The sequence below is a fragment of the Dendrobates tinctorius genome, unplaced genomic scaffold, assembly GCF_039654945.1.
Source record: "Dendrobates tinctorius isolate UK_male_01 unplaced genomic scaffold, ASM3965494v1 ptg000111l, whole genome shotgun sequence".
Taxonomy (NCBI): Eukaryota; Metazoa; Chordata; class Amphibia; order Anura; family Dendrobatidae; genus Dendrobates; species Dendrobates tinctorius.
Genome location: NW_027361779.1, coordinates 30,456,154 through 30,468,122, shown reverse-complemented (window position 1 = coordinate 30,468,122; position 11,969 = coordinate 30,456,154). Strand labels below are relative to the sequence as shown.

Here is an 11,969-nt window from a genome sequence, read left to right as displayed (position 1 = left end):
GACTCAAAAAATACAATAAAAAGGGATCAAAACGTCATATGTACTGCAAAAGGGTTTCCATGAAAAAGCCGGCCCCTCACACAAAATACTGCCCTCACAAAGGACTAGAGAGGGAAAAACAGACTAGTTATGGGTCCCAGAAGATACCGAAATCCTATGGAAGCTTAGTCTCACTGTACATGGCGCACGTTGCCATCTCATTTCTAGCATAAATGGAAAAACAAAACCCCCCAAAAACATTTTGGAATTGTGATTTGTTCTTCCTTGATATTTCCCACATTTTCCATTAAACTGTAAACTGAATGGCGCCAGTCACAGATACAGCTGTTCTCCCCAAAAAAAGCGCCCACATGGCGACGTAGAAAACAAAGTTATGGAAAAAGTGCGAAAACAAAAAATCCCTGTGTGTTTTAAGTGGGTAAATAACGTCCACTTATTACATGGGTCCGATTGTGACAGGAGGAATCTTTGAAATGCTTTTCGTTGATAACAAAAGTCAAAATCAGCACCAATCACTAAGGTTTCCGCCCCTCATTAATGCTGCTGGAGCTTGGTGGGTTGCACGCTCCCCCTTCAGTCCAACTCATAGGAACAATAAACGTATATTATCAAATGATAAAACAACACCTAACATTGAGCACACGAGTCTTTATCATGTTCCCAACCTCAGTGAGGAGAGCGCCCTCCGCAGGCCAGAGCCTGGTCTTCCCAACAACTCTCCGTGCCAGATCAGTGAGTAACGTGCTGTTCATACTCCAGCCACTAGATGTCGCTGTGTACTTCAACGTTTGTTCTGGTTCCTAGACTTCCGGTGTTTGCAGGGCGGGAGCCGATCCCGGACGGTGGAGCAAAGGTGTGAGCACGTGACGTGTGACCTCCCGGGGGCCCTACACAGTGGATGTAGCGGGGGTGGGTGCCCGGTGCTTCCCTGGACGGCTACAAGTGCACGGGCATTAGTAAAACACCAATGCTGCCGCCTACCATAGGGTCACAGTGTAAGGGCATGTTATTAATGTCACCAGAGCTCCGGTGTCACTAGCTTAGCTGATGAGAACGTGTGTCACTAAAACAAACATATAGCTAAAATGATGGGCTCAATACAATATGTCACTGAAAGTGTAACTGGTTAGAGAGGGGAGAGCTGGGTGCATTGATCCCATAAGGGAGACAGAGCTCCAATATGCTACATACAGTCTGCTACTGAACATGCCATTGGTTACCTGTGGCTTGGAGAGGCAGATTGTTGGGAAAGCTGGGTACATTGATCTCATCAGGAAAGCTGGGTATGCTGTTTGCGGCCCACTTGCATAAAGAGATACCACCGCCTCTCTGAGGCTGATGAGGGAAAGCGTGTCCGGGGTAAGAGCACACGCGGCGTCTGTTTGAAAGGGTCTAGCACGCCGGCGCGCTACTGAATTTAGCATATTGTATTTGACCTCTGTATCTCTTACGGGATCAATGTACCCAGCTTTCCCCTCTCTAAGGTAAAGGTAACCAGGGCTCATACTCGCATGCAAGAAATTCGGACGAGTCTCGCAAGTCAATACCCGGCACTCAGATCGGAGCGTTCAGCTGCATAGAAATACATGCAGCTGAACGCTCCGATCCGAGTGCCGGGTATTGACGTGCGAGACTCGTCCGAGTTTCTCGTATGTGAGTATGAGCCCTCAGTGACATCGTATTTAGCACATAATTTTATCTATATATATTTGTTTTAGCGGCACACTTTCTCATCAGCTAAACAAGTTATACCAGCACTCTGGTGAAATAACATCCTCTTAGGCTATATGCACACGTTGTGGAATTGCTGCGGGAATTCCGGAAATCCGTTCCGCGGGAAATATGCAAGAAAACTGCATTTTAATTCCCGCATATTTCCTGTGGAAAAACTAGCAATTTGCAAGCGGAATTAGCTTGCAGAATACTAGCGTTTTCCAAGCGATCTGTAGCATCGCTTAGAAAAGTGATTGACAGGTTGGTCACACTCTTCAAACATAGTGTTTGACTAGTGTGACCAACTTTTTACTATTGATGCTGCCTATGCGGCATCAATAGTAAAAGATAGGATGTTAAAAATAATTTAAAAAAAAAAAAAAAGGTGTTTTTCTCACCTTCCGACGTCCCGCGCAGCGTTCCCGATCATCGCGATAATCCCGGCAGGTCCCGTTCCCAGTGATGCATAGCACCAATGACCTTTGATGACATCGCAGTCGCCGCAATGTCATCAAAGGTCATTGGTGCTATGCATCACTGGGAACGGGACCTGCCGGGAGCATCGCTGAGGCCTGCTGATGCTGCAAGGGACATCGGAAGGTGAGAATATGACTTTTTTTTTTATTTTAATTCTATTTTTTACAGGGATATGGTACCCAGAGCCTGGAGGAGAATCTCCTCTCCTCCTCCGGACCGTGGGTACCATCTGCAAATGTTCTGCTTACTTTTCACATGGTGGGCACAGCCACATGCGGAAAGTAAGCGGAACAATGCATTCCTATGTGTGCGGATTTTCCAGCGATTCCGTACAAAGAATGAGCATGCTGCGTATCTTTCCGCGATGCTATTCCGCCGCGGAAAAATCGGCAGCATTAGCACAGCATGTGCGGAATCCCATAGGATTGCATGGGATGCTGTTTTTTTGCACTTTCGCGGCAAAATCGCTCGTTTAAAATCGCGGCGAAAACGCAAAAAAAAACACTACGTATGAACACAGCCTTACAGTGTGCTGTTTGGGATATATATACCAATTTGACTAATATATATATATATTTTTTTTTTTTAACACTTTTGTTCTACTTTTTACTGAAATAGTCCCCTTGGGAGACTTGAAGCTGAGGTCATTCAATCGCTTGTCCTACACATAGGGCTTCAGCGTGAGTTACCATAAATGCCGCTGTCAGAAATTGACAGTGGCATTTAACATGTTAACAGCCACGGGTGGATCGCAATTCCAGCCACAGCTGTTAGGGGCACATGACATGTGCCTGAAGAGTTGCGGGCTCAGTGTCGAAACCCTCATCAAATACTGGGACACAACCTATGAGGTACCTATACTCATAGGTCATGAAGAGGTTACATTATACCAATCGTTTTACTATGCAGTATACTGGAAAATGAGAACAAAAATCCAAATGTGAAAAATATGCAATTCTGACAGGTTATTGGATTTCATTTTTATGGCATGCATTGTATGGTAAAAATAACTTGAAAACCTGGTTCTCAAGCATTACTGTTTTTGTCAAACTTTTTTATTTATTTAGTGAAAACACAAATGCGCTGTGCCACCATTTTCTATTTTGATTGTTTTTTATATTTTTCTTTAGGGAGCAGTGGTGACTGTAAACCCCAGTTACGGTGTTTTGATTTTTTTCCTCGTTCTACCGTTATTGATTGTGTTAATTTGATATTTTGACTGGACTTTTACAGAAGCGGCGATATCTTTTTGTACAGGGGGGTAACAGCCGTATCGCAACACACAGACTAGTCGCGAGTCTCCTGACCCGAGCGTGACAGCCTCATTGACATGAATGAAGCAGTCATGCTCAGGGCGGGAGATCCGCAGCCAGTCTGTATTTGCAGTTTGTGTTCAGGCCGGTTTACAAACATGTCTGAATTAGCCCTAACCCTATTATATCCCACCCATTGACAGGCGCTGTTGTCGCCAGATAATCAATGATATTCCATTTTTTTTTTCCTAAATGGTTTTAATGTTTTCTCTCATGGCTACGGTTGTGCCATACTTTGCTACTGGAGGACCACTCGCCTCAAACCACAGCTTGACCTAATAATGTGCCTTGTGGAATTTCCAAGTGCAATGTACTGCAGTAGGTGAAGATGCCTTATGTCATACCTCAATAGCATTTCCAAAAAATGGAAGGTGAAAGGTGGTAAGAAAATCCAGAAATCCCATGGATCTGAGCAGGAGTACAGGTGGAGTGTACTCTTGTAAATCCAGTACTTCCATTCATGGAAGCTAGGGGTGAGGGGTTGCGGATCCAATCAAAATTGAATACATTATGTATAGTCTATTTGGAATCAGATTTTTTTTATATATTTTTACACCCCCCATAGATTTGATTAGCCAAGTCTTATCCAATATATGGAAGAGAATATTGCATTTTTGGGGAACAGCCCTGTCGAATAACATTGGTCAGTGTGGTGTCTGATGATTCCGGGCAGAAAACATCAGTACAATGTTTTTCTCTGGACAAGCCCTAGATGTAGTTTTTTGGTGGTGAGCAAAATCACCGGTTTCTGAAAGTTTATTAGTTTTCTTGTGGTACTGTTTTAGTTTATCAATACTGTAGATACTTTGGGTTTTGTTCTGGTACTTGATTCCCCCCCGATGCCTAATTTTCTCATTTTGTTTATAAATCAGACTAAACGTTAACCATATCCCAGAAGTACCCAGAACCTGCTGCCATTTCCACCCGTGAAGATGTCCTCATCATCCTCTGAACCTTCTGGTATTAAAAGCGATGTCCCCAAAGAAAAGGACTATCGGACCCCTGGATTTAGAGGGGTGAAGACGACCAGTCTGTTCCGAGCCGTGAACCCGGAGTTGTTCATCAAACCTGTAAGGCATATTCTTGATTATGGTTCTGGTATAGTAAGACCACCTCACACCTCCGAGGCCGTCCTTACCAATATTATTAGAAGAAAACAGAACAGATTACAGCTCTTTACCAGAGCCGTATAATTAGCACCAACAACTGCAGACGGTTAGCTGCATCCTGAAGAGGGCTTTAATATTTTATAGCTGAATACACAGTTGTTTCCTAATGGCTTTTTTTTTAACCCTTTCACCCCCGGGCCATTTCCCATGTTTTCGTTTTTTGTTTCCCTTCTTCCCAGAGCCATAACTTTTTATTTTTCTGTCAGTAAGGCCATATGAGGGTGAAATTGCAATTCCACAATTATTTTTTGGGTTGTTTCTTTTTACCATGTTCACTGAATGCTAAAACTGCCTTGGCTTTATTATTCTCCAGGTCATTACGAGTTTGCAGACACCAAACATGTCTAGGTTCTTTTTTTTATTTAAGCGGTGAAAAAAAAAAATCCAAAGTTTCTTAAAAAAAGGAATGAATGGCGCCTTATTTCGAGACCCATAGCGTCTCCCTTTTTCATGATCTCGGGTTGGGTGAGGGCTTATTTTTTGAGGCCGAGCTGATGTTTTTATTGATACCATTTTGGGGTAGATACGATCTTGATCTCCCGTTATTGCATTTTACTGCAATGTTGCAGTGACCAAAAACCATAATTCTGGTGTTTTTAATTTTTTTCTTGTTACTTAGTTTACTGATTGTACAGGAAAGCTGTATATCTTTGTACCGTGTTAGCCAGTAGATAGAAAAATATTCAGAATTGAGAGTCCTCAGTGGTTGATACCTTTTAATGGCTAAGGCTGTGTGCCCACGTAGCGATTTTTAAGCGTTTATGCCGCGATTTTCGGCGCGAAAACGTTTAAAAATTGTGTACAGAACGCCCCCCATGCATTCCTATGGCATTCCGCACATGCTGTGCTAATGCTGCGTTTTTTTCCGCGGCGGAATCGCATCGCGGAAAACATCGCAGCATGCTCATTCTTTTGTGTGGAATCGCAAACAATTGCTGCGATTCCGCACCCATAGGAATGCATGAGAACCGCTTACTTCCCGCATGTGACTATGCCCACCATGCGGGAAGTTAAGTGTCTCATGTGCGGTTGGTACCCACGGTGTGGAGGAGAGGAGACTGTCCTCCAGGCCCTGGGTACCATACCCCTGTAAAAAAAAGAATAAAAAATCGGGGTATATTTACCTTCCGGTGTCCCGCGCTGCCATCCCGGCCACAGCGTTCCCAGTAATGCCTTGCGGCAAGGCCCTGTAATGACGTAGTCTTGCGTGACTCTAGCGGTCTCGCGAGATCGCTATAGCAACGTGAGACTACGTCATCACAGGTCTCACAAGGCATCACTGGGAACGCTGAGGCCCGGGAATGCAGCGCGGAACGCCGGAAGGTAAATATACCCCGATTTTTTTTTATTTTTTTTAGCATTTTAACATTCTATCTTTTACTATTGATGCCGCATAGGCGGCCTCAATAGTAAAAACCTGGTCACACTTGTCAAACACTATGTTTGACGAGTGTGACCAACCTGTCAATCACTTTCCAAGCGATGCTTCAAATCGCTTGGAAAGTGCTTGAATATCGCACGCGAAAATCGCGGCAAAATCGCGATCATAATCGCGGTGAAATCGCGTGGAAAAAAACGCGCGATTTCGGGGAAGGAGTCCGGTTTTTAGTGAGCGTTTTAAAACGCTACGTGGGCACATAGCCTAAGGCCGGGATCACACTGGCGATTAAAACGGACGAATGCAATGCGATAAAAAATCGCATTGCATTCGTCCCAATGTTATTCTACGGGGCAGCTCACATCATGCGATTTTTGATCGGATCTGATCCTCGGACCGAGACAATCGATTGTCACCGATTTTCGGATCGGATTCGACAATGCAAGTCTATGGGGGCGTGAAATAATTGGATTGCAAACGGACCCGATGTGTGAGTTGCGATAAAATCGCACCAAAAGCCGGCATTTTTTTCTCAAATACAGTAACATCACCGACCCGTGTCCGGTTTGAATTAATAGATCTAGACACATTAAATAAATATATATTTTATACATGTCATAGAGACACATTTATATTTATATTTCTAATTCATACAGTTCTTAATTGCAGAATAGCCGCTGAAACATTAGCCGGCTTTTGTATAACATTCTCCTGCCCGACATGAAATGACACATGGTTTACATATAGTTAACCATTTCATTTCATGTTTTTTTTTTTTTTTTTATGTCTATAACTATTAATTATATGAGGGCTTGTGGGTAAAATTTTGGAGTTGTAGGGGTTCATTTAAGGGGTTAATTCGTTGTATTAAATTGTGGGGACTCCCGCTGACGTCACTGTTAAATGCCGCTCTCAGAGATAAACATGTTAACAGCCGCAGGAGAATCACGATTCCACCCGTGACTGGTAGGGGCACATGACAGCTGATTTTATCAGCTGTCATATGCCGGAAAAGGTGCGGGCTCAGCGCTGGAGCCCACATCAAATTAGGAGACACGACTTGACGTATATGTGTCGTATATCATGAAGGGGTTAATTTCACATATATTACAATATTACAAAAATCTTGCTATTGTTCCAATACTAGACCGGCAGTTCCTGCTTCTTAGATACATTATCAGCTGTCTCATTATCATCATTACAATAAAGGTATCCGCCCATTGTACACAGTAGATAACACAGGATTCTCCACTCACATTAGATGATGGCCACAGCTGGCCTGCTTCCACCTCCATTCACAATCACATTGTAAGCAGAAATGGCTTGTATAGAAGTCAGTAGGTTAGATGCAATCTATTGCTAGTTATGTCCATGTTGCTGCAAAAAATAAAAATTAAACGGGAAGCTTAAGGCTAATATGAGGTTTTGTAGCCAGTGTGAAAATTTCAGGACATTAGATTTATTTTAAGTGAATGTGAAATCCTCATTTTTTAATTAAAAAGTGTATATAATACTTTTTTATTATAAAGTACGGTATTAATATTTTAAGTAAAAAAATGTTTTTTACATGGTATAAAATATGAAAATAATTTCAACAGTTTTCATACTTTTACTTTTAATCACTAGGGGGAGCAGCTGCTTATATTTTCTATGAAAACCGAGTTTAGTGGATAAGATCTGCTCACGTGTGTGATCTCACTTCTCTTTCCTTCTGGGTGTTTGCAAAAGGATAAGGGAGGATGACATTTAGGATCACAGTGTTTATGCTGTGTGCAATGTCATGTGCTAGGATTAGATACGGGGAATGTATCACGCGGTGGAATTACCGTAGATAAGTGGAGTGTATGACGCGCTGGGATTAGATATACAGAGTGTGTGACGCGCTGGAATTAGATATACAGAGTGTGTGACGTGCTGGGATTAGATATACAGAGTGTGTGACGTGCTGGGATTAGATATACAGAGTGTGTGACGTGCTGAGATTAGATATACAGAGTGTGTGGCGCGCTGGGATTAGATATACAGAGTGTGTGGCGCGCTGGGATTAGATATACAGAGTGTGTGGCGCGCTGGGATTAGATATACAGAGTGTGTGACGCGCTGGGATTAGATATACAGAGTGTGTGGCGCGCTGGGATTAGATATACAGAGTGTGTGGCGCGCTGGGATTAGATATACAGAGTGTGTGACGCGCTGGGATTAGATATACAGAGTGTGTGGCGCGCTGGGATTAGATATACAGAGTGTGTGACGCGCTGGGATTAGATATACAGAGTGTGTGACGCGCTGGGATTAGATATACAGAGTGCGTGACGCGCTGGGATTAGATATACAGAGTGTGTGGCGCGCTGGGATTAGATATACAGAGTGTGTGGCGCGCTTGGATTAGATATACAGAGTGTATGACGCGCTGGGATTAGATATACAGAGTGTGTGACGCGCTGGGATTAGATATACAGAGTGCGTGACGCGCTGGGATTAGATATACAGAGTGTGTGGCGCGCTGGGATTAGATATACAGAGTGTGTGGCGCGCTTGGATTAGATATACAGAGTGTGTGACGCACTGGGATTAGATATACAGAGTGTGTGACGTGCTGGGATTAGATATACAGAGTGTGTGACGCGCTGGGATTAGCTATACAGAGTGTGTGACGCACTGGGATTAGATATACAGAGTACACACAAGAAAATGATGCACAACAGAGCGGCCATTTGCTCTGTCAGCACCATTATAGTCAACTAGCTATAAACCTGTTCTACGCCCGGGTGGTGAGCATTTTTTATTGGTATATGATCTCCCATCCTGGTATGTGCTGCCCCACTCCTATCCTGGTATGCATAGCATCCCTTCATCCCTATCCTGCTATGCATGGCCCCCTCATCCCTATCCTGGTATGCATGGTACCCCTTCAACCATATCCTGCTATGCATGGTCGCCTCATCCCTATAATGGTATGCATGGTACCCTTTCTTCCCTATCCTGGTATGCATGGCCCCCTCATCCCTATAATAGTATGCATGGTCCCCTCACTCCCCTATCCTGGTATTCATGGTCCTCTCACTCCCCTATCCTGGTATGCATGGTTCCCTCACCCCCCTATCCTGGTATGCATGGTTCCCTCACCCCCCAATCCTGGTATGCATGGTCCCTTCACCCCCCTATCCTGGTATGCATGGTCCCTTCACACCTCTATCCTGGTATGCATGGTCCTCTCACCCCCCTTTCCTGGTATGCATGGTCCACTCACCCCCCCTTTCTTGGTATGCATGGTCCTCTCACCCCCCCTTTCCTGGTATGCATGGTCCTCTCACCCCCCAATCCTGGTATGCAGGGTCCCCTCACCCCCCTTTCCTGGTTTGCATGGTCCTCTCACCCCCCTATCCTGATATGCATGGTCCTCTCACCCCCCCTATCCTGATATGCATGGTCATCTCACCCCCCTTTCCTGGTATACATGGTCCTCTCACCCCCAATCCTGATATGCATGGTCCCCTCACCCCCAAATCCTGATATACATATTCCTCACCCCCCCTTTCCTGGTATGCATGGTCCTCTCACCCCCCTTTCCTTGTATGCATAGTCCTCTCACCCCCCTTTCCTTGTATGCATGGTCCTCTCACCCCCAATCCTGGTATGCATGGTCCCCTCACTCCCCTATCCTGGTATGCATGGTCCTCTCAACCCCCCTATCCTGGTATGCATGGCCCTCTCACCCCCCCTATCCTGGTATGCATGGCCCTCTCACCCCCCAATCCTGGTATGCATGGTCCTCTCACCCCCCAGTCCTGGTATGCATGGTCCTCTCACCCCCCCTTTCCTGGTATGCATGGTCCTCTCACCCCCCAATCCTGGTATGCATGGTCCTCTCACCCCCCTTTCCTGGTATGCATGGTCCTCTCACCCCCCTTTCCTGGTATGCATGCTACCCCACACCCCCCTATTCTGATATGTATGGTCCCCCTCACCCCTATTAAATTGCACACATACAAAAAAAACATTTATACTTACCTTTCCTCCCTGTGTTCCAGCGCTGTCACGTTCTGCCGGAGGCTGGGGGGAGGAGTCTGGCACCCGAGTACGCGCATGCCCATAGCGCTGTCCGGCGCCATATTGCTGAAGACACACTGCAAATGTGTCTTCAGTAAAATGGCGCCGGATAGCGCTATGCGCATGCGCGATTCTGACAACGAACTCCTGCCCTGGTCTCCGGCGAGAAGAGAAGCACCTCCCGGTCAGGTAAGTATGGTGCCGGAGATAGCGGTATGCATTCAGTGTCTACGTGTACCGCCATACGCTGGGTGCCTTATTCTGTCTGGAGCTAGACTGCGCTGGCGCTTCAGCCTATAAAAGCTTCGGACAGAGAGACGCTCCTAGCATTATATATAGATAGATGCCCCCGTCGGAGCTCTAAAAATTAGCTCAAGCTGTGTGTTGCTCAGGAGACAACTTGAGAACAACCCTTTCATTTTAGCCGGAATAAATTACATATTTACATTTTATTTTGTTTTTTTTCTCTATTTTGCAGAACAAACCAGTTATGGCTTTTGGACTTTTTTCGATTACAGCGTGTGTTGCATATATTGCCTATTTACATGCAACAGAGGAAAATAAGAGAGAAGTGTATGAAGCGGTTGACAGTGAAGGAAACAGATACACCAGAAGAAAAGCATCCAAGTGGGATTGAGTCACTATAATTCCCTTTTGGCTCCTTCTCGACAATATTTAGCAAGTTTTGTCACAAGCAGCAAGCAATAATGCTATAAAATCTAAGAAACATTCTAAAGAGAGCAAGTGGTGGCTGCGTAATGCAGACATTGTCCTGGCGCTCAGTGGTGAAGATAAAATCGTGCATGGAGAAGATTTTGCTACTTTTCTCTGAATAGATCTAATTGAAAGGACTGAAAATATGTACATAGGACTAAAGCCTAGGAGACTTGAGCGTAACATGCTCTATTTTGACTTTTGAATTATATAGTTGTTACCCTATGAAATAGCCAAATCATATAATGTCAACACTAGAGCTCATAGGCAGGATGTTAAAGGGAATCTGTCACCCCTGAACGATTTTGATCTATCACTATGGACATAACATTGAATGGTTAAACCAGTCTTACCTGTATGCCTCATAGGTGCGGTGGAGATCTTGAGAAATTTATTTATAATGTTATATGCTAATGTAACCAGGCATTTTTTTATTCTTATACGATGGATGAAAAATCCAGATATCCCGTTGTTCATCACAACTATAGATGAACGAATATTTCAATAGTTGGTTCGGATTATATTCGCTCATCTCTAATTACAGCCAAAAGTCTGTCATCTATAAAATCTTTTAGTTTTTTTCCTACAGGCAAATTAAAGTTTTGGTTAAAGAGACCAAAATTTATTCTAAACTTCACATCTTCTTGCAAAAAAATGACAAACTTTTAAAAAACCTATACCTGTGAATATATTAGGGAAGTACTGGTAATGCTTATTAAATGTAATAAATCCTATTTTATTTGGCTGTGTTTTGATTTCATTACAGATCTTTTAATTAATAATGCACATCAGGGAGATTAATACATTTATTTTGAAGATAATCGGTGATCAACAAAGATTCTGGAAGAAGTAATTTCTTGGAGATTTTGTTGCATGCTAGTAAATGTACACTTATCTGATATATAATATATATTTCAGATGTCAAAAAGTTATAATAATGCAAAAACCATTGTCTAATCACTGAAGTGTCTGTATTATTACAGAGTGATGCAGGAGCAGCAATGGATTTAAACATTTTTTTGCTGCAGTCATAAAAGTATACTTTTGAAGCAATTTGAAAAAATTGTCTTATTACCAAGTACAGGCGCTCAGTGCACACTTGCCATGGCCAACAGTTCAGTGCACCCTCCCACCTACTTGTTTTCCATTGCTATC

At 43.8% G+C, this 11,969-nt stretch overlaps 1 protein-coding gene across 4 annotated transcripts; it reads left to right on the top strand.

The window, feature by feature from the left end:
- Window positions 1-670: 670 nt before the first annotated feature.
- SMIM8 (small integral membrane protein 8) lies at window positions 671-11,559 on the top strand. Of its 4 annotated transcripts, none has more exons than XM_073589616.1 (3): window positions 671-732; window positions 4,376-4,573; window positions 10,579-11,559. In XM_073589616.1, exons 2-3 carry the CDS (start codon window positions 4,436-4,438, stop codon window positions 10,735-10,737), a joined length of 297 nt encoding a protein of 98 aa, XP_073445717.1. In that variant the 5' UTR covers window positions 671-732; window positions 4,376-4,435; the 3' UTR covers window positions 10,738-11,559. The 4 variants fall into 4 exon arrangements, with proteins under 4 accessions (XP_073445717.1, XP_073445714.1, XP_073445715.1 ...); XM_073589613.1 differs by lacking the exon at window positions 671-732 and adding an exon at window positions 741-853; XM_073589614.1 differs by lacking the exon at window positions 671-732 and adding an exon at window positions 836-909.
- The last annotated feature ends 410 nt before the right edge of the window (window positions 11,560-11,969 follow it).